The following is a 25,130-nucleotide window of genomic DNA, read 5'->3' on the forward strand; positions in this document are numbered from 1 at the left end:
AAATAAATAGTACATGAAAATAGGAGAAAGTGAGGACTGTCCATTCAGGAATCTGATGGCGGAGGGGAAGAAGCTGCCCTTGTGCCGCTGGGTGTTCGTCTTCAGGTTCCTGTACCTCCTTCCTGATGGTAACAGAGTGAAGAGGGCATGGCCTGGGTGGTGGGGGTCCTTGAGGATTGAAGATGCTTTCTTAAGACACCACATTTTGAAGTCTGGTGCCCGTGATGGCGCTGGCCAAGTTCACAACCCTCTGTAGCCTTTTCCTGTCCTGTGCATTGGCTCCTCCGTACCAGGCAGTGATGCAACCAGACAGAATGCTCTCCACAGTACAACTGGAGAAATTTTTGAGAATCTTTGGTGTCAGACCGAATCTCCTCAAACTCCTCATGAAGTATAGCCGCTGGCGAGTCTTCTGCACGATTGCATTGACCTGGAGGCCCCAGGACAGATCTTCAGAGAAGTTGACACCCAGGAGTTTGAAGTCCCGTACTCTTTCCACTGCTGAGCCCTCGATGAGGACTGGTTCATGTTCTCCCGGTTTCCTTCCGAAGTCCACATTCAACTCCTTGGTTTTGCTAACGTTGAGTGCAAGCTTGTTGTTGTGACGAGCAGATCTATCTCCCTCCTGCATGCTTCCTCATTGCCGACTGCAATTCTGCTAACGACCGTGGTGTCATTATCAAATTTGAGGACGCCATTTGAATTGTGCCTGGCCACACAAGATGTAGAATGGATAGAGCCAAAGGGGAATTGATCATTGATAGTGCAATCCACAAACATGCTGGAGAAACTCAGCAGGTCACGCAGCGTCCATGCAAAGTAAAGGGTTAAAGCCTGAAACCTTGGGAAACCTTCCCTCCCTGTGGACGCTGCTTGACACTGAGTTTTTCCAGCACACTTGAACCCAGGGTCTGCAGACTTTGTTAATAACTAATATGACTGATAATTATGTTCACTGTCGTTTACATGGCACAATGCATATCTGCACTACAGTTCTTGTGTGTAGCTGAATGGGTCCTCTGTTTAAAAAAAAAAAGTATAACCACATTGAATTAAAAAGAGATACAAGGCACAAAAGATAAATCAATTCATAAATAATGTCATATTAGTGCAGAATAAAAGTGACCTGCATCAGTGCAGATAATCCCTTTGTGGTGTCGGTGCAGTTCCTGATCAGTGTAGCTGGGATCGGTGTCTGAAGAAGGAGCACAAAATCTTTGAGGACCCCTTCCACCACCCCCTCCTCCCCCCACACACAGCATCTTTCAGCTGCTCCCGTCGAGGAAGAGATAGAGGAGGATCAGAGCCAGCACCACCAGGCTGAGGAACAGCTTCTTCCCACGGGCAGTGAGGTCACCAAAAGACTGAATTAACTGCTCGTACGAACCCTCAAAGATTCTACTCTTTATTAAACAATATTTATTTATTTTTATATAAAAGCGGTTAGCGCAACATCTTTACAGTGCCTGTGATCGGGACTGGGGTTTGAATCCTGCGCTGTCTGTAAGGAGTTTGTACATTCTCCCTGTGTCAGTGTGGGTTTTCCCCGGGGGTGCTCCAGTTCGAAATGTACCTGGGGTTGTAGTTTAATTGGGCGGCACAGGCTTGTGGGCCGGAAGGGCCTGTTACTGTGCTGTATGTCTAAATTTAAAAGTATATGTTCTGCATATGTATAATTTGTCTGTATGTGTGTTATGTCTGGACGTGTGGTTTCACATTTTTGCCTGTTTCTCCAGGTGGCAATTGTGCAGTCGGATAATAATAGAACTTGAATTAAACACTGGGGTTTTTATATAAATATAAATAAAAGGGTGAGGTGATGTATTGTGCAGGTCCAACCTGCATTTGACTTCACAATGTATTCGATAAGGCATGAAGGAATGTTGATGAGCAGAGAGAGGATCCCTCAGGGTCCAAGTGCACGGTACTGTGAGAGTCGTCACACATATGGAGAGGTTTTTTGTTTTTTTTAAAATTTTTTATTTTTCACACCATAAATCACATTAGCCATGATATACACTATTTCTTTTTCACACATATACAGTGACTTTTTCTCCCCCCCCCCTCCCAAGCCACCCCCCCACCCCCCACTCTCATCCATTTTAGGTACACAATCTAGGTTGCATTAAGCCAGTCAGACAATGTTGTCATTCAACAAAAATACACCAGAAATTCTACTGAGTCCATTCTTTTCTTTCCTTCTCCTTCCATCAACTTAGGTAATGTTTGTCCCCGGTAGGTTTTCGCTATTGTATTTAATGTAAGGCTCCTATACTTGTTTGAATATTTCAATATTATTTCTTAACCTATATGTTATTTTTTCTAATGGAATACATTTATTCATTTAAATTTAGTAGTTTCTTCCTTTTAATTTGGTTATGTATTCCATTAATATTTAAAGTCATATAGTTCAGCGTAGCCCTTTTATATTTTGTTTATCTTCTCTTTCCGTTTTTCCATCATTACCTTTCCTCCTTTTCCATTTCTGTTTTCTTATTTTCAACTCTTTATAAGACAACATTCCTACAACATCCAACATTTTCCTTATTCTCCTATTTCTATATTATTTATCCCCAATCTCCCCTTCCCCTCCTGAGTTGTCCTTTATCCCTTGTCGGACAACCACATCTCCCCTCTCCAATTGGATTTGCGAATCTACTCGCAAGCGTCAACTGATTTTGCAGTGACCGCTATTTCCCCCCACCCCGCCCCCCAGAAAAGATTTCACTTCTCATATGTCACAAAGGTCACTCTTTTAATTCCCTCCTTATTCTCTCTATTCCATTACCTTCCCTTATTAATTCTTGTCTATACTATCTATATTTTCCTCTAAGTACAGATACTTTCACGTATGCACATTGTCTCTATTCACTCTTATACCTCTTTACCCGCATACATATCAATCGTGATCATTTTTACTCTCATTACCCGTCTTCATCCCTCAGTCTATTTTTGTCTTTACCCACATACATATCAATCGTGATCATTTTAACTCTCATTACCCGTCTTCCTCCCTCAGTCTATTTTTGTAATTGTTCTGCAAATTTTCGTGCTTCTTCTGGATCCGAGAATAGTCTGTTTTGTTGTCCTGGAATAAATATTTTCAATACCGCTGGATGCTTCAGTATAAATTTATACCCTTTCTTCCATAAAATCGCCTTTGCTGTATTGAACTCTTTTCTCTTCTTTAGGAGTTCAAAACTTATATCTGGATAGATGAAGATTTTTTGCCCTTTATACTCCAGTGGTTTGTTGCCCTCTCTTACTTTTTCCATTGTCTTCTCCAGTACCTTTTCTCTTGTAGTATATCTTAGGAATTTTACTACAATAGATCTTGGTTTTTGTTGTGGTTGTGGTTTAGGGGCCAATGCTCTATGTGCCCTTTCTATTTCCATTTCTTGCTGTAGTTCTGGACATCCTAGGGTTTTAGGGATCCACTCTTTTATAAACTCCCTCATATTCTTGCCTTCTTCATCTTCCTTAAGGCCCACTATCTTTATGTTATTTCTTCTGTTATAATTTTCCATTGTATCTATTTTTTGAGCTAGTAGTTCTTGTGTCTCTTTAGTTTTTTTATTAGATTCCTCCAATTTCTTTTTTAAGTCTTCTACCTCCATTTCTGCTGCTACTGCCCGCTCTTCCATCTTGTCCATTTTCTTTCCCATTTCTGTTAAGGTCATCTCTATTTTATTCATTTTCTCTTCTGTGTTGTTTATTCTTTTTCTTAAATCCTTAAATTCCTGTGTTTGCCATTCTTTAAATGATTCCATGTATCCTTTAATAAGAGCAAGTATATCCTTTATCTTGCCTTTCTTTTCTTCTTCTATTTCACTGTACTCTTCCTCTTCCTCTTCTTCTTCCTTTGGGTTGGCCATCTGTTGTTTCTTTGGTGCCCTTTCCTTCTCTTCTTTCTTGTTTCTATTGTCTTCTGTGGTCTCTTCTTGCTGCAGGTGTTCTGCAGCTGTCGTTGCCGGCTGTGGAGATCGACTCCCCAGCTGGTCCCCCCTCCTGTCGGTGTGTTTTTTTTCATTCGCATCGCGCATGCGCGAGGAATCGCGCATGCACGGTTGCGCACTTTTACTCAGCTCTGCGAGCCATTTTTGTAGTCCATTATTTACTGACCTGAGGGAGCGGGTTTCTCTCTCCGCAGCGGGCCTCTTCGGACAGGTAAGGCCTTCACCTTTTTCCTCCTTTGTCTTCTCTTCCTCTCTTCTTACCGTTGCTTTCGATTTTTCTTTTTTTTGTCGCCATCTTCTTTCCACCTTTATACTCACTTTTTTCTGTAACTTTTATTTCTGTGCCTTTGTGTTTTCCTTTGTTTTTCCCGACTTTTCTGGAGAGGGCTGGAGTTCACCGTCCGGCCACTACTCCATCACGTGACTCCTCCCACACATATGGAGAGGTTGATGAAGAAAGGATATGACATCGACTGGATTACAAAATGGCATGTTCTATTGCAGCTTTTAGTAAATGCTGGTTGGAGCACACTCACCGAATTGTCTGGTTGTCACACTGTGGGAAGGATGTGGCTGCTCTGGAGAGAGGGCAAAGGAGATTCACCAGGATGTGGCCTGCACCAGAGGGCGTTAATGGTGGTGAGAGGTTGTGGGCAAGCTAGGTTTCTTTTCCCCTGGAGTGAAGGAGGCTGAGGGGTGACCTGATAGATGTAGAGAAGATGATAAGAGCCATGGATAGTGTTGATGTTCAAAATTGTTTTCTTATGGTTTTCACATATTCTCAGGGAATTTAAGATTTAACGAGGATCTTTAACTTTTGTCTACTGTAAGGCAGACGGAAAGTCACCACTTTGTCCAGCGCCCCTCAGAAACCTACAGCATCTGATGTTCCTCGAGGATCTGAAGGGTATTTTTTACACAACGATTCAAGATTCCTTTACTGTCATGAAATGAATTTTGCTTTAGTCTGTAGCAAGGCAGACAGATTTGTCATTGGCAGAAATTGCCCAGAACCCCTTGCAGTCAGAGGAAGGAAAGCAAATGAGTCACTGAGTGCCCGTGGATTTGCCTCCAGCGCTTCCTTAGTCTCTGCAGCCACACAGGCCTCAGTCCAAACTATCGACAACCTGAGTTCAAGATCCAAACCTCTGACGTGCCCCTCTGGATCCCTTCCCATCCTCAGAACCCTTTGGTTCCAATACCTGGTACCCCTTCAGCCAGACTCGAGCCAGTCTCCAGCAGCCCGCAGCCTGCTGTCAGTTCTTTGGCTGCCACTCGCCAGCAGCCTACACAGGTTCCTCGCCTCATCGCCTATAGCCCACTGCCCGTGTGTTCTGCAGCCACTGATCCCTCACTGGTCCACTGCCATGGTCACCGTCCCATGGGCCGTTTCCTCTGCTTCTCCTTTTCAAAGGGAGGGAGAATGGCTTTCCCGTTTTCTGGGGCCCTCCGCCATTCCTTCCCCAAGTCTGCAACCCCTCGAGGCCACTGGCGGACACAGATGCTGCCATCTTAGGCCCAGACCCTGTGGTTGCAGGATTTTAAAATAAAACACCGTCAGGACCCCACGAGGGAGAGCTGCGTCTCTGTTCCCTGCTCTCCCCGGACCCGCACCAGTGCTGCCATTTTGTTTCCATTCCCCCTTTCCCATTTTTAAAACAATACCAATTACCTTTCCTTTCTTGTTCTAGGGCAGAGTGGCTTGGGAAAGTCAACCCTGGTGAACACACTCTTTAAGTCGCAAGTCAGTCGGAAATCCTGTGGTAGAAATCGGGAAGAGAAAGTCCCTAAAACTGTGGAGATCAAAACAGTTGGCCACGGTGAGACGATTTTCAAACTAGTGCCTCTGCTTGCAGTTTTCAGTCATGGGAGACAAAAGTTCCAATACCTTCCCTGACAACGGACACTGAGGAGACAATGCGAATACAGGCAGATCCTCAGGCACCATGGCACGGAGTACGACTCAGCTTTCCTTCTGGGAGACTGGAAGAAATAACCTCTCTGTTTAGTTTCCTGTCTGCTGCAGACTGTTGCAAGATGGCAGTTCTAGATTCTGTGCGTTGGTGATCCTCGCCATGGACCCATCTCTGGTAGACTCACAAATCCCTGTCCATGGGCTGGATACTTAATCCCCCCTAAGTTCAATGAAATCTGGACCACAAATGCCACTTTATCAACAACCTCCACATCCTGTCAGAACAGTCTAAGAATGCCCTTCAAAACTTAAAGCAATTGTCAAAATTTCTCTCCAGAGAACCAGAGAACACCACAACACCAAAACAGTCTGTGCTAAACTATTATTCTACATAGTCCCTCTGACCTGCACCCAGATCATATCCCTCCATACCTCTCCCATCCATGTACCTGTCCAAATTTTTCTCAAATGTCAAGCCCACAGTCCCCACTTCATCTCATTCCACATTCTATACCCTTCCCAGCCGTGTACCTCTCCAATCTATTTTCAAATGTTGAAATTGAGCTCCACATCCACCACTTCAGCTGCCAGCTCGTTCCACACTTCCACCACTCTCTGGGTGAGGAAGTTCCCCTAAATATCTCACCTTTCACCCTTAACCCATGGCCTCTAGTTCTTGTCTCACCCACCCTCAATGGTAAAAGCCTGCTTGCATTTAATCTGTCTGTCCCCCTCATCATTTTGTAAACCTCTATCAAATCTCCCCTCATTCTCCAATGCTCCAGGGAATAAAGTCCTAACCTGTTTAACCTTTCCCTGTAACTCAGTTCCCAGCTTCCTCTCCCTCCCTTCCTCTCCCTCCCTTCCCCTCCCTCTCTCCCCCTCCCTCTCCCCCTCTCCCCCCTCCCCCTCCCCCTCCCCCTCCCCCCCTCTCCCCCTCCCCCTCCCTCTCTCCCCCTCCCTCTCTCCCCCTCCCTCTCTCCCCCTCCCTCTCTCCCCCTCCCTCTCTCCCCCTCCCTCTCCCCCTCCCTCTCTCCCCCTCCCTCTCCCCCTCCCTCTCTCCCCCTCCCTCTCTCCCCCTCCCTCTCTCCCCCTCCCTCTCTCCCCCTCCCTCTCTCCCCCTCCCTCTCTCCCCCTCCCTCTCTCCCCCTCCCTCTCTCCCCCTCCCTCTCTCCCCCTCCCTCTCTCCCCCTCCCTCTCTCCCCCTCCCTCTCTCCCCCTCCCTCTCTCCCCCTCCCTCTCTCCCCCTCCCTCTCTCCCCCTCCCTCTCTCCCCCTCCCTCTCTCCCCCTCCCTCTCTCCCCCTCCCTCTCTCCCCCTCCCTCTCTCCCCCTCCCTCTCTCCCCCTCCCTCCCTCCCCCTCCCTCTCTCCCCCTCCCTCTCTCCCCCCCCCTTCTCCCCCCCCCTTTTTTTCCTTGCAACATTTTCCAAACCCTCTCTCCCATCTTTCAATCTTTCCTATATCTTTCCTGTAGTTCAGGAAACCAAAACTGCGCACAATATTCCAGATTTGGTCTTACACATCTTTACCATAACATCCCAACTCCTGTATTTGATACTTTGATTTATGAAGGACAAGATGTCAAAAGCTCTCTTTTTGACCCCGTCCACTTGTGACAGCACTTTCAGGAAAGTATTCCCCAGATCCTTCTGTTCTACAGAACTCCTCAATGTCCTTTTGTTTACCATGTATGTCCTACCGTTCATCAGAATCACAGCCTGCAGGGAAGAAGCTATTTCCCAGCCTGGCCGTCCTGATTTCGATGTCCCTGTACTTCCCTCCCGACGATAGTGGGTCAGAGATACTGTGTGCTGGATGGAAAGGCTCCTCAATAATTCTTTGAGCCTTATTTAAGCTGAATGTCATCAATTGCTACCAGCCCACAACTCCCAGACAATGAAAAGGAAATTTAACAACTCCTCAAGCCCAATGTTTATTTTCAATTCACATCTCTCCTCTTATCAAATCCAATTTGTTGGTCTGGATTCCTACCTCAGTCAGTCTTCATTCTGCTGCCTTCTTGTTCTTTGCTTGTACCTTGAAGAAGGGCTCAGTCCCGAAACATCGGTAATTTGTCTCCTATGGACGCTGAAAGACGGGGTGAGTTCCCGTGTGTTTTTACTACAATCATGGTGTCTGCAGACTTTTGTGTTTCACTTGTTTTATATTTTCTTGCAGTCATCGAGGAGAAGGGAGTGAAGATGAAGCTGACAGTTATCGACACACCTGGGTTTGGAGATCAGATCAATAATGATAACTGGTAGGTTGCAGGAACACCCTGGCCTCAACCCCCGGGGCTCAGGAGGGACACACACTCAATGTAAGGGACCAGCCATCAGAACAAAGCAAATCACTTCTCCCGAAGGGCCTGAGCGCTCGGGATTCTCCAGCCATGAGGGTCAAGGCTGCTCTCAGTCACTGAGCTGGGGCAGAGGTTGAGAGGCCGTTTTGGGGGGAGAGTGGGGAGACGGCTGGGTTAGTCTGGAAAGTGGAGCTCAGGGTGAAGGCTGTGATCATGTGGAGAGGCCTGGTCTTCCATCTCTTTCTGGAGTCCCCAATGGGATGGCAGAGAAGTGTGTGGAATGAAGGCACCACAGCATAGGTGGAACAGGCTACCGGAGGACCAGGAATTCAGAGGGACGGGATTAGCTTCCAGGAAACATTCAGAAACTCGGGGGCACGACCTTGAGATTCAGGGGAACCGAATTAAGGCAGAGATGAGGAGGAACTGCTTTTCCCAGAGGGTGGTGAATCTGTGGAACTCTGCCCAAGTGAAGAAGGAGAGGTTGCCTCATGAAGTAAGCTGAAGATGCCAATAAATTTCTGCTTGGTAGGGAATGGGTTAAGTGGAGCTGTGTCACAGCCAGACCAGCTGTCGGCTCGACGGGCCAGATAGCCGACTCCTGCTCCTGTTTCTTATGTTCTTACAGATTGATGATCTCACCTGTCTGGAAATGCGTGGAGATCATTTTAAGAGGAGGGGATAGTGGGGTTAAAGAAATTTTAGATAGGAGAATAAGGGAAATGTTTTATGTTTTAGAAATGTTGTCTTATAAAGTGTTCAAAAAAAGAAAGCAGAAATGGATAAGAAGGAAAGGTGATGATGAGGAAACGGAAAGGAAAGATAAACAGATTCCGAGGATCCAGCTCCACTTGGTACATATCTGGCTGCCACTGGGCTCCTGCTGTGTGAGAGGTTCAGGCTGCTCTCCCTTCCACATCCCCCTGACTCTCCCCGTGTGGCCCACCTTCCCCATGCCCCAGCTCGTCCACCTCACCCACTGATCTGCGGATCCCATCCTCACATGCCCCACCCGCTTTTACCCCTCCCCATCATGGCCCTCCCAGCTCCCCTGACAGCCCCCCCACCCCATCACTGACGTGGCTCCATCCTCCTAGGACTGCCTCATTTGTGGACCCCTGCCCCCTCAGCCCCACACTCACTCATGGGGAGAAAAGTTACCTGATCATCCTCAGACAGTCAGGGAATGCCCCCTAACTGAAAAGCACACGATTTCTGGCCTTGTTCTCTAGGAAACGTCCTCGGGGAGAGCCAGATGCCCACCGGACCACCACCATCTCACATACCCACTGGACCACTACCATCTCACACACCCATGTAGGTCCTGAAAAATACCCTGGCCCCCTGACGCAACAAGGACAGGATTCCCCTTGTCCTTACCTTCCACCTCAGCTGCCTCCACATCCAACACCTCCTCCTCCACAATTTCCAACCAGCAAACTCGCCGTGTATGTCCCTCCCAGGCAATGCTCCTGGTTATTCTGTTTGTGACTCCGCACCGGATACATGATCACTTATTCCGAAAAAAAACCCTGAAAACGAGAGGAGCACTCCTCCAGTCAGCTGTGGTCAGAGAATAGGATTTAATAGAGCATAGAACATTCCAGCACAGTACAGGCCCTTCAGCCCACTATGTTGTGTGAACCTGCTCAGCCATCTAACCCTTCCCTCCCTCACGCCCATCGTTCTTGCATCCTTGTGGCTACCTCAGAATGTCTCTATTGTACCAGCCTCCAGCACCACCCCCAACAACTTATTCCAGGCCCCCACCACTCCCCACGTCAAAAAACTCGCCTCTTAAGTTTAAGTTTATTGTCACCTGACTGTACAACCTGACAGTGTTTCTCCAGACCACAGTGTACACACATACACACAGTACATGATCATCACATATCTACACAAAGATTATAATTTAAAATAAATATATAGGAATATTTTGGGATGATTTACTTGGTTGCAGGACACCATTCATCAATCTCGCATCCTGTGGGAAGAAGTTATTTCCAGCCTGCCCGTCCTGATTTCGATGTTCCTCTACCTCCTTCTTGATGGCAGTGGGTCAAAGATCCTGTGTGCTGGATGGAACGAGCCCTCAATAATTATTTGAACCCCATTTAAACTCCTGCTGAATGTTGTTAGTAGAGGAAAGGGAGACCCCAGGGATCTTCTCGGCCGCTTTGACGATCCTCTGCATTGACTTGCAGTCCGATGCTTTGCAGCTCCCGTCCCACAGTGATGGATCCAGACAGGACGCTCTTGATTGTGCTCTTGTAAAATGTTATCAAGATGGGGCTGGTAGCCTTGCCCCCCCTCAGCCTCCCGAGGAAGTTCGTGCACCTTCCTGAGTATTGAGGAGGTTAAAAGTTAAAAAGGTTAAAGTTTAAAGGTCCCATTATTGTCACAAAATACTAACATACATGAAATCCTTTAACTTTTGTCTACTGTAAGGCAGACAGAAAGTCACCACTTTGTCCAGCACCCCTCACAGAAACCTACAGCATCTGATGTTCCTCATTGGTCTCCCCTCCAAGTACTGGCCAGGCCTGAGCCTGCTTAGCTTCCAGGATCAGACAATTTCAGGCATATTCAGGCCATTAGGTGCTGTTGAGGTGATGTGGGGCCATCCTGAAACTTTCCTTCACTCACCTTAAACAGATGCCCTCTTGTATTTGCGATTGTCCCCCTGGGAAAATGGTGCTGGGTGTTCACCCTATCTAAGCCCCCCTCAGAGTTAATGTAAGGCGTAAAACACAAAGGTCTGCAGACGTGATTGAAGTAAAAAGGCAATGCCGTAGAAACTCAGCAGGTCAAACAGAGTATAAAATACCAACATCTGTTGAGTTTCTGCAGCATACTTAATGTGCCTGCTGTTCTGTCTGTTAGCCACGCTGAGATGACTTCCGCACTCAGCTTCCTCTCGGCTCCCCATCTGACCCGTTGAACTGATGTGGTGGGAGCTCAGCACGAGCCCGTTGAGGCACCGGTCTTGATGCCAGCTCACCCATTCCGCCAGTCTCCCTGACCAGTGCCCTCTGACATACCTTTGCTCCCTTGCAGCTGGGAACCCATTGAGAAGTACATCAGCGAACAGTACGAGAAGTTCCTGAAGGAGGAGGCGAACATCTCGAGGAAGAAGCGGATTCCCGACACCCGCGTGCATTGCTGCCTCTACTTCATCTCCCCCACTGGACACTCGTACGTACGATGCCCTGGCGCACTCTCTGCCCAGCTGAGGGCTGACATCTCCTCCCCTGAGGCTGCATGCCATGTAAGACAAGCATTAACCAAAACCTTTGCAAACTTCATGAGGCAACTACCTTCAGTATGAGACCCTGTGCTGTATGTCACCGATTCAATTGCAAGCGAATCCCATGACGCAAAGGACCTGACAAAGCCTGGGGGGATAAGGGGTGGGCCTTTCAGGCAAGGCCTGTGTGGTCATCATGGAGGCAACCTCAGTAAAGTGAAGGTGGCCTCAGTGATTATATCTAAAACAAGGGTGGATCGATTTCTACATAGTAGGGGAATTAAGGGGATATGGGGAAGGGCAGGTGGGTGGAGATGATCGGATCGGCCGTGATCTCATTGAATGGCAGGGCAGGCTTGACGGGCCGGATGGCCGACTTCTGCTCCTATCTCTTATGTTCTTATGTTGTCATCGAACGGGGAAACAACCTTGCAGTCATTGGCGGTGACTGGCGCATTTCTTCTCACAGGCTGCGGCCCCTGGATGTAGAGTTCATGAAGCGCCTGGGGAAGATTATGAACATCATTCCAGTCATTGCGAAAGCCGACACCATGACTCTGGAGGAGCGGCATGACTTCAAACTGAGGGTGAGTTGGTCCCAGTCCCGCTAGGAATAGAGCTCTCGTTCGCTTGAAAGGACTTAGACGTACACTACAAGGGATTAAAGGTCAGTGGGCTCTCAAGAGAAAGGCCTCCTCTTTCAGTCAGACACTTCACTGTCTCCTACAGCTCAACTGATGCACTAACTGCACGTCCCTGATGGAGACGGTAAAGGACGCACGTCTGTGGAATGTCTTCAGCAACCTTGTAACTGGAGCACAGCTGCAGTCCACCTGGTCGAGATTGGACGGCTCGAGCTGGTCCCAGATAGACCTCATTTTCCTGACGAAGGCCATCATGGTCAGAACCACCAACACGCTGGTGTCCTTCTCTGACCACTGCCTCCTTCAGACCTCCTATCACCTGCAGGAGGACCAGAAGGCAGGCAGGGGGACGTGGAAGTTGAACGTGAAGTTGCTATCCCTGGAGAACATAGAGGAGCGAAAGAAGGAGAACCATGAGATCCTTCTTTGACTCCCCAATGATCTGGTGGGAAGCGACAAAGGAGAACATCAAGAGGTTGTTCATCCTGAGAGGAGTCACGTGATGGAGTAGTGGCCGGACGGTGAACTCCAGCCCTCTCCAGAAAAGTCGGGAAAAACAAAGGAAAACACAAAGGCACAGAAATAAAAGTTACAGAAAACTGAGTATAAAGGTGGAAAGAAGATGGCGACAAAAAAAGAAAAATCGAAAGCAACGGTAAGAAGAGAGGAAGAGAAGACAAAGGAGGAAAAAGGTGAAGGCCTTACCTGTCCGAAGAGGCCCGCTGCGGAGAGAGAAACCCGCTCCCTCAGGTCGGTAAATAATGGACTACAAAAATGGCTCACTGAGCCGAGTAAAAGTGCGCAACCGTGCACGCGCGATTCCTCGCGCATGCGCGATGCGAATGAAAAAAAACACACCGACGGGAGGGGGGACCAGCTGGGGAGTCGATCTCCACAGCCGGCAACGACAGCTGCAGAACACCTGCAGCAAGAAGAGACCACAGAAGACAATAGAAACAAGAAAGAAGAGGAGGAAAGGGCAACAAAGAAACAACAGATGGTCAACCCAGAGGAAGAAGAAGAGGAAGAATACAGTGAAATAGAAGAAGAAAAGAAAGGCAAGGTAAAGGATATACTTGCTCTTATTAAAGGATACATGGAGTCATTTAAAGAATGGCAAACACAGGAATTTAAGGATTTAAGAAAAAGAATAAACAACACAGAAGAGAAAATAAATAAAATGGAGATGACCTTAACAGAAATGGGAAAGAAAATGGACAAGATGGAAGAGCGGGCAGTAGCAGCAGAAATGGAGGTAGAAGACTTAAAAAAGAAATTGGAGGAATCTAATAAAAAAACTAAAGAGACACAAGAACTACTAGCTCAAAAAATAGATACAATGGAAAACCATAACAGAAGAAATAACATAAAGATAGTGGGCCTTAAGGAAGATGAAGAAGGCAAGAATATGAGGGAGTTTATAAAAGAGTGGATCCCTAAGACCCTAGGATGTCCAGAACTACAGCAAGAAATGGAAATAGAAAGGGCACATAGAGTATTGGCCTCTAAACCACAACCACAACAAAAACCAAGATCTATTGTAGTAAAATTCCTAAGATATACTACAAGAGAAAAGGTACTGGAGAAGACAATGGAAAAAGTAAGAGAGGGCAACAAACCACTGGAGTATAAAGGGCAAAAAATCTTCATTTATCCAGATATAAGTTTTGAACTCCTAAAGAAGAGAAAAGAGTTCAATACAGCAAAGGCGATTTTATGGAAGAAAGGGTATAAATTTATACTGAAGCATCCTGCGGTATTGAAAATATTTATTCCAGGACAACAAAACAGACTATTCTCGGATCCAGAAGAAGCACAAAAATTTGCAGAACAATTACAAAAATAGACTGAGGGAGGAAGACGGGTAATGAGAGTTAAAATGATCACGATTGATATGTATGTGGGTAAAGACAAAAATAGACTGAGGGATGAAGACGGGTAATGAGAGTAAAAATGATCACGATTGATATGTATGCGGGTAAAGAGGTATAAGAGTGAATAGAGACAATGTGCATACGTGAAAGTATCTGTAATTAGAGGAAAATATAGATAGTATAGACAAAAATTAATAAGGGAAGGTAATGGAATAGAGAGAATAAGGAGGGAATTAAAAGAGTGACCTTTGTGACATATGAAAAGTGAAATCTTTTCTGGGGGGGGGCAGGGTGGGGGGAAATAGCGGTCACTGCAAAATCAGTTGACGCTTGCGAGTAGATTCGCAAATCCAAATGGAGAGGGGAGATGTGGTTGTCCGACAAGGGATAAAGGACAACTCAGGAGGGGAAGGGGAGATTGGGGATAAATAAGATAGAAATAGGAGAATAAGGAAAATGTTGGATGTTGTAGGAATGTTGTCTTATAAAGAGTTGAAAATAAGAAAACAGAAATGGAAAAGGAGGAAAGGTAATGATGGAAAAACGGAAAGAGAAGATAAACAAAATATAAAAGGGCTACGCTGAACTATATGACTTTAAATATTAATGGAATACATAACCAAATTAAAAGGAAGAAACTACTAAATTTAAATGAATAAATGTATTCCATTAGAAAAAATAACATATAGGCTAAGAAATAATATTGAAATATTCGAACAAGTATAGGAGCCTTACATTAAATACAATAGTGAAAACCTACCGGGGACAAACATTACTTAAGTTGATGGAAGGAGAAGGAAAGAAAAGAATGGACTCAGTAGAATTTCTGGTGTATTTTTGTTGAATGACAACATTGTCTGACTGGCTTAATGCAACCTAGATTGTATACCTAAAATGGATGAGAGTGGGGGGGGTGGGGGGGTGGCTTGGGAGGAAGTGGGGTGGGGGGGAGAAAAAGTCACTGTATATGTGTGAAAAAGAAATAGTGTATATCATGGCTAATGTGATTTATGGTGTGAAAAATAAAAAATTTTTAAAAAATAAAAAAAAAGAGGTTGTTCATCCTCAAAGGGATTCAGAGAGCAAGACAGAGACAGAGGGAGCTGTGCCAACTCCAGACTGACCTGCAACAACTCCTCCTGCAATCGGGAGGGGTAAACGTGAGGGAGGAACTGAGAGGTGAAGAGCCAGCAAGCCTTGCTATTCACCTCAGAGGTCCTCCAAGGCCATCTTCAGTCCAGAGGCTGCACAGTGGAGCAGGATGAGACGTGTTCACGTTTCTTTTGCCTAAAGGTATACAGAGGGAGCTCTGTGATCCACGGCCCTAAGGAAGAGGATGGTTCAGTTGCATCCTCGTAGACAGGCATCCAGAGGATCAGCAGATCCTTTTATGCCCAATTGCCGCCATGGAGGCTACAGCTTGAGTGGTTTCCCAAAATTTCCTGTCTTCACAGAGGTCTTAGACAACAGCATGTGAGAATGTCTGGACCAGACATTCCTTTGAGTCCATTCCTTTGAGTCAGGTTAGACTCCTGGAGTTGTACATGGCTCTGTGGGACTGGGTGTGCCCGAAACTGCTGGAAACATCCATGACAGGAAGCATGTCAGACTCCACGAGGAAGGGCATCACCACCCTCATCTACAAACCGAAGCAGGAGGAGGGGGACATCAAGAATTGGAGGCCTATATCATTGATAAACATTGACTGCAAGATCATGTACAAATACATTTAAAGCAGGGAAATAGGCCATTCAGCCCAACCCATCCATACTGACCAAGCCCGTCCCATTTGCTTGTTTGACAAATGTCCCTCTGAAACTGTCCTATCCTTGTATCTGCCTAAATATTAAACATTACAACTACCCCCACCTTTACCTGCCAACTTCTGTGAGAAAACGTACACCTTGTATCCCTTTTAAATATTTTCCCCTCTCACCTCAGTTCTATGACTTACCCAAGGTAAACGACAGCTACTATTCACCTCCTCTATGTTTCTCCTGATTTTATAAAGCTCTCTAGAGTCACCGCTCAGACTCCTATATGTCAGGGAGAGAAGTCCCAACCTTCCCAGAATCTGTGGAACACATTGTCACGGATGGCTGCAGAGGCCAAGTCACTGGGGATATTTAATGCAGAAGGAGTTATGTTCTTGATCGGGAAGGGAATCAAGGATTACTGGGAGAGGGCAGGAAATTGGGGTTGAAAAGGCCAGAAAATCAACCGTGATAAAAATGGCTGAATGGCCTAATTCCACTCCGGAGCTTTATGGTTTCTCTTTATAATTCAAGCCTGCCGTGGTGCTGAATTGGCATCTGTACTAGGAAGAGATAGCTTCCCTCCCGCTCTGTGACCAGAACTATGCCCAAAAACCCAGCAACCTAAAAGGAATTCAAATCAGAATTTATTTACATTTATTTTTAAATGTAGACAACGGTAACAGGCCATTTCAGCCCACGAGTCCATGCCGCCCAATTTACCCCTAATTGATCTACACCCCCGGTATGTTTTGAACAGTGGGTGGAAACCGGAGCCCCCGGGGAAAACCCAAGCAGACATGGGGAGAACGTACAAACTCCTTACAGACAGTGTGGGATTCGAACCCCAGTTCCGATCTCTGGTGCTGTAACAGTGTTGCACTAACCTCTACACCAACCCTACTGCCCTTTATTGTCATGAACACGTCACAAAATTTGTTGCTTTGTGGCAACATCTCCGTGCTGTAAATTACATTTAAAAATAAATAAATTAATACAAATGAAGGGAGAGTGAGGCAGGTCTATGGGTTATTGATTATTCAGGAATCTGATGGCAGAGGGGAAGAAGCTGTCCTTGTGCCACTGGGTGCTTGTCTTCAGGCTCCTGTCCCTCCTTCCTGATGGTAGCAGAGTGAAGAGGGGATGGCCTGGGTGGTGGGAGTCCTTGAGGATAGAGGCAGATCCTTCAGCTCATCCAGTCTGTTCTGACCTTCAGACACTCATTTACACTAATTCTATTTATTATCCCACATTTTCCCTCCAGCTTTGGCCAATCAACAACACAGATGCAAATGCAGGGTGGTGACGAAGGCACACTTGTCTTCATTGGACGAGGCATCAGGAATCAGAAACATAATTTATTGCCATGAACGTGTGCCACGAAATTTGTAGTTTTGTGGCAACATTGTGCATTACTGGTGCAAAACATTTGCTATAAATTACATTTATGTAAATACATTTTTATAAATGAGGGCAAAAGAGAAAGTGAGGGAAGTGTCTGAGGATCATTGCCTGTTCAGAAATCTGATGGCAGAGGGAAAAAAACTGTTTTGTACCGTTGGGTGCTCGTCTTCAGGCACCTGTACCTCCTTCTCGATGGTAGCAGAGTGAAGAGGGCATGGCTTGGGTGGTGGGCGGGCTTGAGGATAGAGGCTGTTTTCTTAAAACACCACCTCTTGTAGAGATCCTCAATGGAGTGACGTCTGGTGCCCACGATGTCGCTGGCTGAATTCACAAACCTCTCATTTTTTCCCTGTCCTGAGCATTGGCACCTCCGTACCTGTCAGAATGCTCTCCACTGTTGGAGTTAGGAAGAGTATCAGGTTCGGTGGGTTCACAAACAGACGAGTCTGGACACGTGTTACAATTATACAGAACTTATATACTACAAGCAGAGACTCTTACACACACCGGTTCCCTGACCAACAGGGTTGCAAGTACAGCTTAATTTCAGTACAGTGAATACCTTACCCACGACACTTGTCCACAGTGGTGAACTGGCATGGTGCAATGTCCTAGGCTTGAATCATGAGGCAGAGAGAAAGAATGTGCTATGCACTGATGTTACATACAGTACTAATCTGTGCTTCTAGCCAATAATGACCTGAGGTTAAATTAGCCAATGGATAAGTGTGCACTAATGGGAGGCTGGAGTCCAACCTTGATTGACAGGTGATGTGACATACACATAAGTTTCAGATGGGGAGGACACATGACCACCCCCAATAGACACGTTCCAGACAGGTAGGGAGGCCCCGCTTACTCCACACACAACGGTCCACCTGTAGAAATGTGCATGAGCCTTTGGTGACATACCAAATCTCCTCAAACTCTGAATGAAGTATAGCTGTTGGCGAGCCTTCTTTGTGATTGCTTTAAATTCCTTTCCTGCAGGTTGTATAAAATTCTTCAATGTACTTGTGGAAACCAGTCAGGTGTAAGTACTAGAGTCGGTCCCTGCTGCGTACAGGGATGGGGAGATTGGAACTTCACCCTTTGCTTCAATCATGGGACAAGCACGTTCCAGGGTGCAGGAGTACATGCTGAGGGATGCATTGAGGCTTGGCGTAGCTGTTCTCACCTTTTCCTCTCTCCTGTCTTCTTACCATATCCAATTCACACCTTGTGTCTGCTGGTGTGTTCTCCTCCCCCTCCCCATTCTTCCCTTCTCCCCAGCCTTTTAATCCAGATGCCTGCCTGCTTTTTACTCAGGCCAAAAATGTCAGTTGTATATTTTTACCTCCTATAGACGCTATGGGACCGCCCAAGTTCCTCCAGCGTTTCTGTGTTTTGGCTACAAACAGATTTCAGTGTTTCATTTCCTGGGGAGCACTTGGTCTCTGCTGAACAAGATTTAAGGCCAGGGTCTGTGGTCATTGGCAATTCTCTTTGTCCTTTCAACGTCAGGTGCGGAAAGAACTGGAAGCAAACAACATTGAGTTCTACCCGCAGAAGGAGTTCGATGAAGACATGGAGGACAAGATGGAGAACGACAAGATCAGGGTGAGTAGATCAGGGTGAGCAGTCCCTTTTTTCTACGCAACAGGGTGCACTTGTTCAAGTTCATTATCATCGGACTGCACACAATCAATCAATTTTCCCCAAACACACAGTACGCAGTACATAGAACGTTACAGCACAGTACAGACCCTTCAGCCAACGATGAATTGCCAACCTTTATATACTTAAAGAAAACTCCCTACTTTGTGCCTATCCAAAAGTCTCTTAAACATCACATCAATAACCAAAATAAATATATACAAGTATTTGGGGATAATTTTCCTCAGTAATTGTCTCACAGCCTGAGGGAAGAAGCTGTTCCCCAGCCTGGCCGTCCTGATTTTGATGCTCCTGTATCCCCCTTCCTGCTGGAAGTGGGTCAAAGATAATGTGCTGGAAGGAAATTCCTTGAACACTATTTAGACGGCGCTCCCAGTACATGTTGTCTATGGAGGAAAGGAATCATACACCAGGGATCCTCTTGACCTCTTGGCCTTTTTGACGATCATCTGACGATGCTTTGTAGCTCCCGTCTCACACAGTGATGCGGCCAAACGGGATGCTTTCAACTGTGCTCCTGTAAAATATTGTCGAGATGGAGGCCAGTAGCCTTGCCCCCCCCCAACCTCCACAGGAAGTGTAGGCACTACTGCATCTTCCTGACCAATGAGGAGGTGTGGGTCCAGGAGAGGTCGTCAGGTAAGAGTTGAAGCTTTCAGCGAGAGACGTGTACAGAGCTGTGTGTCTGTGAATGTGCAACAAATGCAAGTGCACTGGACGATGGTTACATCAACAACAGAGGTATTCAATGATTCTGTACGTGTCTTGGCTCAAGAAAGCTCGTATTCTAAGGGAGGCGGATTGTTTCATGATGAACTTTATCATTACATTTACTAATGATGACCTGATTGGTCATTGGGGAATGAGAGGTTGAGATAATGAGCAAATGTAAGTTCTTGGGAGTCACTATCTCCGAGGACCTTTCCAGGACCCATCCCACTAACGGCATCATGAAGAAAGTTTGCCGAGGTTTGGTACGACACCAGAAACCCTGGCAAATTTCTACAGAATAGCAGCAATCATCAAAGATCCACCCCACCCAGCACCCACTCTGTTCTCACTGCTGCCATCAGGAAAGAGGTATCGGTGCCACAAGACTCGCACCACCAGGTTCAGGAACAGCTGCTCCCCCTCCACCATCAGACTCCTCAACAACAAATTCAATCAGGAACTTATTTAAAGATTCTTACTTTGAACATTATTTATTACTGAATATTTTTTCTGTTTTTGCAGTCAGTTTGTTTACTTTTCTTTGATTATATTTCCCTATTTTCTATATGTATCTTTTTCTTGAGTGCACTTCACAATTGCTGATAGGTAGAAATTCTGCCTCGCCCTCAGGAAAAGGAATCTCATGGCTGTAGGTGATGTCAAGTACGCACTCTGACAATAAATCTGAACTTGAACTTGATAGGCAGATGTTTCATTCGTAATGGACTAATTGGTCAATGTGGAGACACTTGCTCCAACCTTCAAAAGGTAACTTACATGCAATGAAAACAACCAAGTTATTGCCCTGTCACTGATCCTGGAGCCTTCACCACTCACAGGGCAGTGGGGGTGGGGGGTGGGTGGGGAACATTGTGTATGGAGCAGCTGTGCTAATATTGTAGCACATTAACATAAATTGCACTGAATTTCCATCCACACCATGACGTCACTTCAGTGTTAACAAATCCAAGGATGAATTTCAAGACGATTCCAAACCAGGGAAATGTAGTAATGGTAAAAATGAAACACTGGAGAAACTCAGCAGGTCAAACAGTGTCCTTTATGTAGCAAAGATAAAGATATAGAACCAATATTTCAAGCTTGAGCCCTTCATCAAGGTGTGAGCAAAATGCAAGCAAGGCCCCTGAATAAAATGGTGAGGAGGAGCAGAATCCCTCAGGCAGGTAGATCGGGGAGGGAGGGCACAGCAGCAAACAGGGGGAGAGGGGATGGCTGTATGAAGGGAGAGGGAAGGGATGGGAGAGCTGGTGGAAAGGGGAGAGAGAGATGGGGGAGAACGGGGAATGGTCCAGCAGAAACCGATGGTAATGTTGTCCGGTTGGAGAGTTACCAGACAGAATTGGAGCACCAGGAAGAAACCCATGCCGACACAGGGAGATAGAATAAACTCCTTAAAGATTGGGCAGGATTCAAACCAAAATTGTTGGCTCTGTAATAACGTTGCACACATGTGATTCTGCGCTTTCCTCTCTCCTGCAGGAAGCCATGCCGTTTGCCATTGTCGGTAGTGACACTGAATATCAAATCAATGGCAAAAGAGTCTTAGGGAGGAAAACCCCTTGGGGCATCATTGAGGGTGAGTGTCCTGGGGAGGGATTTATCTCCAGCTTCTTTAGAACCTGTTGCGTCGCTGATACAAAACATCTCTTCTGCTCAGCAATGTTCTCCTTGTTTAATCAGTCCCAAGGCTTCTTATTCCCCTTAAACTCTAAATGCCCAATTTGGAGCTCGTTCCCTGTATAACAGCACTGAGTTCCCACAGCTGACAGACAAATAAAGGACACCCTCATTCATTTCTTTCACCCACCATGAAGTCGACTTTCTTTTATTCACTAGACCAGTGCTTCTCAACCTTTTTCTTTCCACTCACATACCACTTTAAGTAATCCCTGTGCCATCAGTGCTCTGTGATGAGTAAGTGGTTGCTTAAGGTGGGATGTGGGTGGAAAGAAAAAAGTTGAAAACCACTGTTTTAATCATCTCTAATGGACTCGTTATGTGCATGGTTTCAGATCTCCAAAGGAAATGGGCCAATGACAATTTTTCTCAAGCCAAATATTTCAATAACAATTGGGTCTGGAGCAGCGATTCTCAACCTTCCCTTCCCACTCACATCTCACCTTAAGCAATCCCTTACTCATCACAGAGCACTGATGGCAGAGGGAACACTTAGTGATATGTAAGTGGAAAGATAAAGGTTGAGAACCACTGCACTAGACACAACTCTAGATTCTTCAATTCCCCAAACGCCACCCAGCTAAACCTGTCTGGCCTTCTCGCTGCCGGACGGGTGATCCTGATGCCCTCACTCTCCTCCTCCTGCATCTGAGATCCATCAACTGTATACTGACATCTAACACACCCACGCATGCGCGCTATTACCCTCCCACATCACATCGTTTATGTCATCATTTGGCTGGCACTGCTCCCGACGAAGGTAAGTACGTGATGGCGATACGTGGATTCTGCGAATGTCTCCTCAGCCTCAAAGTTGTGAGCTTCCCTCCTCCCCTCTCTCCGAGCATTTAAAATCCCAGCCTAACAGCAGCCATCCCTCCGCTTATCCACTTCATTGGCCAATGTGATTCACCTGTTGTGGGTAACAAGGACCTCCATCCCTGAATGGTTATGCACTCTGGGTGTGAACAATCCCCCTTTCTGTGCTTTGGTTCGGTGCAATTCTGGTCACCCCATTACAGGAAAGATATGGTGGCCTTGGAAAGGGGACAGAAGAGGATTCCCAGGATGTGGCCTGGTGTGGGGGGTTTGAATTACAAGGAGAGGTTGGTCAAACCTAGATTGTTTTCTCTGGAACATCATGGGCTGAGGAGAGACCTAATTGGAGATTTAAATTTATATATTACATTTTTTAAATCTTTTTTTAAAATTCTATTTTAGACATACAGCACAGTAACAGGCCCTTCTGGCCCACAAGCCTGTAACCACCAATTACCCCAATTATTTTTCAAGCCCACACAGACACAGGGAGAACAGCGCGGGATTCGAACCCAGGTCGCTGGTGCTGTAACAGCAATGCACTAACTGCTATGTTAACCGTGCTGCCCTGTTTATAAAATCATGAAAAGTAGCACAGTCAGAATCTCTCCCCCAGTGTAAAAATGTCAAATATTAACCTTTTTCCTTTCTACTCAATACCACCTTAAGTAACCCCTTGCTAACCACCTACAGCATAGTAAGGGATTACTTAAAGTGGCATGTGAGTGGGGAAAAATAGGTTGAGAACCATCGATTTAAGGTGGAAGGGGGAACGTCTAAAGAAAATGTGTGGGGCAAAGTTTTATCAAGCTAAAATAAGACTTTCTTCCTCTTGTATTCAATGCCCAACCAATGTAGGCAAGCTATATATCCTTCTCACTTGTGGGGCTACTTTCTGGGACCAAAGGAGCTGAACCCTCCCCCCCACCCCCACCCCCCCAGGTCCCTTTGTGCTTTTTAGAATCTGGCCATTAACTGTATACGTTTCCCTTACATTTCTCCTCCCAGAATGCAACACCTCACACTTGTCCGGATCTGCCATTTCTCTGCCCAGATCAGTAACTCACCTATACCTTGCCCTCTACACTTGTCCACAAATTCACTAATCTTAAGTATCATCGAAGGTTGTTTTACATCAAACCGCCCCTTTGACTTTAAGTCCCCACTGCTTAGACAACCTGACTCGGGATGTGTCATGAGGATTTCTCTCTGAAGGAGCCAGCAGACAGACCTTGACCTGTTTTTCCCATTTCCCTCTAGTTGAGAACGTCACTCACTGCGAGTTTCCTCTTCTCCGGGACCTCATCGTTAGGTAACTATGTTTCGTGTGTGAAAGGTTAAGTTCAGCACATTCCCTCCTTGCATTTCATGGATCTCTCTCCTATCTTTCTCACTCAAAACTCCCATCCTACTCCATGGCTGTCTCCCCCTTCAATCTCCCTTTTGCTATTTTCCCCTCTTTCTTCCCCTCTTTGCCTCTCCTCATTCAACATATTGTTTCGATTCACTTTCCAACTTCCCGACCTGCCTGCTTGCAACGTTCCCTCTTGATCTCTCCCCTGAATGACTGCTACTACCTCCTTTATCCCCCTCTCTCTTTGTGGCTCCCCCCCCCACACTTCTGCTCCCCCCTTTCCCTACTTCCGCTCCCCCCTCTCCTGCTATCTTCTGTGGTGCTCTCACTCTGCAGGACCCATCTCCAGGATCTCAAGGAGGTGACCCACAACATTTTCTACGAGACCTACCGGGCGAAAAGGCTGAATGAAAATGGGAATCTCGCCAATGGCACAGAGGAGGTCCACGAAAGTAACCTCTAGGCTGACAGAGTTGAAAAGGCAGTCTTCTGCCCCAGAACCGTGTGTACAATCTAACTTTTATAAATGGTGAATTGTGGAGATATGAGCCAAACGCAAACCAATTACTTGAAAAGAGTGGAACCTTTTAAAGCTCTTCCCTCGTTCACTTATTTTACAAATGGATGTTATTGCCTAATTAATAGTTTTATTTAATGTTTACCTTCCAGTTCCTGTAAATTAGTTTCAGTAACCCTGCAGGACTAGCGACCCCATTGCTTCGGGAGGAGGTTCGCACACATGGCGTCCAGCTGCAATCTCTGCAGGTGGTCTCTTCCACGTGTTCAGTTTGGATGCATGTTGGTCCACGATGCACAGTAGAGCCCTGATCGCAAGTTTCCAGAAACTTCTTCCACTCTCCCCCAATGAGAGAGTGTCTAGACCAGTGGTTCTCAACCTTATTCCTTCCACTCACATACCACTTTAAGTAATCCCTATGCCATCAGTGGTCTGTGATTAGTAAGGGATTGTTCGATGTGGGTGGAAAGAAAAAGTTTGAAAACTACTGTTCTAATCGTACCTAATTAACTCGTTATGTGCACGGTTTCAGAACTCCAAAGGAAATGAGCCAATGACAATTTTCTCAAGTAAAATATTTCAATAACAAATTAGCCTAGAGCAGTGATTCTCAACCTTCCCTGCCCACTCACATCCCACCTTAAGCAATCCCTTACTAATCACAGAGCACCGATGGCAGAGGGATTACTTAAAGTGGGATGTGAGTGGAAAGAACAAGGCTGAGAACCACTGGTCTAGACTGTTGACTGGTGGATCTGTCCGCACGCATTTGTTCGATGGTGATGATACACACTCCTGATCTGTTGACCAACTGTGCAAGCTTCCCTGGCCTGGGTTGGGGGGTGGGGATTCCCAACTCCTGGTGTCAAGGGTGAGGCCAATTGAGAAGGGGCTCACTGTGAAATCTGATGTCCACCACATCGATATGTAACCTGGCAGGGGCTTGCATTTTAAGGAAAGAGCTTTTTTTGTTTGAGTACTTTTGGCTTTTCCCTTCAACATTGGTGGAAATATTTGTCAGATCCACGTTTTAACTGGAGTTATTCTATTAAAGTGCTCAGTATGAACATTTACTTTTCTTCACACAGAGGATGGTGGGTGTGTGGACATGCGGCCGGAGGAGGGGATTGAGGCAGGGACTCCTGCCATGTTTAAGAAACATTTGGACGGATACGTGGATAAGGTGGGGTTCGAGGGGTATGGAGTGAAACAGGAAAGTCTGCAGATGCTGTGATTGTAGTGAAAACACAGAAATGCTGGAGGAACTCAGCCAGTCTCG

The 25,130-nt window shown here is 46.2% G+C and overlaps 2 protein-coding genes across 3 annotated transcripts in view; one reads left to right on the forward strand and one right to left on the reverse strand.

The window, feature by feature from the left end:
* The window catches only part of septin3 (septin 3), a 28,530-nt gene extending 4,733 nt beyond the window's left edge, over nucleotides 1–23,797 (forward strand). The window contains exons 2-9 of the mRNA XM_069908484.1: nucleotides 5,648–5,776; nucleotides 8,050–8,131; nucleotides 11,231–11,368; nucleotides 11,890–12,007; nucleotides 18,600–18,695; nucleotides 20,964–21,060; nucleotides 23,241–23,292; nucleotides 23,671–23,797. Coding sequence (XP_069764585.1) covers nucleotides 5,648–5,776; nucleotides 8,050–8,131; nucleotides 11,231–11,368; nucleotides 11,890–12,007; nucleotides 18,600–18,695; nucleotides 20,964–21,060; nucleotides 23,241–23,292; nucleotides 23,671–23,797 — 839 coding nt within the window. The remainder of the gene's footprint in view (nucleotides 1–5,647; nucleotides 5,777–8,049; nucleotides 8,132–11,230; nucleotides 11,369–11,889; nucleotides 12,008–18,599; nucleotides 18,696–20,963; nucleotides 21,061–23,240; nucleotides 23,293–23,670) is intronic.
* LOC138748382 (uncharacterized) overlaps nucleotides 9,993–25,130 on the reverse strand; it is a 63,403-nt gene continuing 48,265 nt past the window's right edge. For both annotated transcript variants that reach the window (XM_069908481.1, XM_069908482.1), the window contains one exon: nucleotides 9,993–10,510. In XM_069908481.1, coding sequence (XP_069764582.1) covers nucleotides 10,208–10,510 — 303 coding nt within the window. In that variant the 3' untranslated portion in view covers nucleotides 9,993–10,207. The remainder of the gene's footprint in view (nucleotides 10,511–25,130) is intronic.

Source organism: Narcine bancroftii, chromosome 13 (genome assembly GCF_036971445.1).
Source record: "Narcine bancroftii isolate sNarBan1 chromosome 13, sNarBan1.hap1, whole genome shotgun sequence".
In the NCBI taxonomy this organism is placed as follows: Eukaryota; Metazoa; Chordata; class Chondrichthyes; order Torpediniformes; family Narcinidae; genus Narcine; species Narcine bancroftii.